Source organism: Clarias gariepinus, chromosome 2 (genome assembly GCF_024256425.1).
Source record: "Clarias gariepinus isolate MV-2021 ecotype Netherlands chromosome 2, CGAR_prim_01v2, whole genome shotgun sequence".
In the NCBI taxonomy this organism is placed as follows: Eukaryota; Metazoa; Chordata; class Actinopteri; order Siluriformes; family Clariidae; genus Clarias; species Clarias gariepinus.
Genome location: NC_071101.1, coordinates 51013988 through 51015557, shown reverse-complemented (window position 1 = coordinate 51015557; position 1570 = coordinate 51013988). Strand labels below are relative to the sequence as shown.

Sequence of the window (1570 nt, the reverse complement as noted above, 5' to 3'; positions counted from 1 at the left end):
CAACAAAAAATGTGTTTAATTTCAAATACTGAACTTTAAATTGTGCAGAATCACGAATACTTAAGAGTCAAGACATTACACTTTTCATATCTTTGTTGTGAAACTTTCATTGTTTCATTAATTTCAGGGTTAAATAAACTGCACAATTTTTTTTTGTGTAATTTCAGAATGTCAGTGTAATATATACAGTATATAAAATCCAAAACACATTCATAAAAGTACACTGATTAATGCAGAGTCCATTTGGAATATTTGCAGAGTTATAATTAATTTAATGCACTTTCTAAACCATGGATAAAACAGAGCATAAATAACTGGATTAATGGTGGAATTAAGATATAACACAATAAAGACTTTAAGAAATGTTTCTGTCTGTAGCTCAATAAGATCACCTAATAAACTATAAATAAAATATGGAAGTAAACACACCAGAAACACAGACACTAAAATGCCGAGGACTTTAGCTGCTTTTCTCTCAGACTTCATTGAGTGTGAGCTGATTTTCTGTGTTTTAGGCCGTGTGTGATTATTAAGCTCTCTGATCGCAGTGGCATGTTTCTTAGCAATTGCAAAAACCAGAGTGTAAAATATGATTATGACAGAACATGGGAAAATAAAGGTTATTACAAGATCAACTACAGACCAAACCACATCCTGAAAAAGATAACACTCTCCAGGACACATAACAGAACTTGTGAGGCTTCCATTGAAATAACAGAGGGCTGTGTTATAAACCAGACAAGCACACCAGTTGGAGGAAACCACAATGCTCATAGTCCTGGTAGAGATTGTGTTTGTGTAGAAAAATGGGTTTGAGAGAGCCAAATACCGATCCACAGCGATCAGAGCAATATGATATATAGACAGGCTTGTGAGAATATTAACAGTTACAAAAAAAATGATGCAGTAACACTTGTCAAAAATCCAGCATGACTCAGTGGTCCAGATTAACACTGGTGGCATCACCAACGCCCCAATGAGGAAATCTGAAACCCCCAAAGAGAGCACGAGCATGTTAGTCGGTGTGTGAAGCTGCTTGAAGTGAAAAACAGAGATAATGACAAGCAGATTTCCACACACTGTTAGCAGAACCACAGCAGCTGAACACAAATATAAGAAGATATAAACTGCAGGAGATACAGAACTCTCTGGACAGGAGAAATGCTCACAGCGATCAGATTGGTTAAACTCTGACAGGTTCATCAATAGATGCATTTTAAAACAAATAGTCTCTGTTACATCATGAACAAATGAATTATAGGTCAGGCAGCTCAGATATTTTTATAGTTTAGAAAGTAAGCACATCCCCCGAGTTTAATTGACAACTTAATTAACATGATGTCATGTACTGGGGATAACTAAAGACCAGAGAAGGCTTTAAGTGCACAAAAATACCTAATGCTTGTACAAGCAAGTTCACAATTCCATTTCACAAAAATTACTTAAAATAAGAAACCCAACAGAAAGAAAATAATTAAAAGCAAACGAAATCCATAAAAACTGCTTGTGATTAAACAAGTTACAGTGCGAATCAATTTAGTATGGATTAAGGATTGCAATAAATAATGAG

The 1570-nt window shown here is 34.8% G+C and overlaps 1 protein-coding gene across 1 annotated transcript; it reads right to left on the bottom strand.

The window, feature by feature from the left end:
- Positions 1-210: 210 nt before the first annotated feature.
- Positions 211-1215, bottom strand: LOC128541615 (trace amine-associated receptor 13c-like). Its single transcript, XM_053512122.1, has one exon. The coding sequence runs from the start codon at positions 1213-1215 to the stop codon at positions 211-213; it is 1005 nt and encodes a 334-aa protein (XP_053368097.1).
- Positions 1216-1570: the final 355 nt, after the last annotated feature.

Coding starts and splice junctions, on each gene's coding strand:
- LOC128541615 (XM_053512122.1), bottom strand. CDS start 1,215: ATGCATCTATTGATGAACCTGTCAGAGTTTAACCAATCTGATCGCTGT.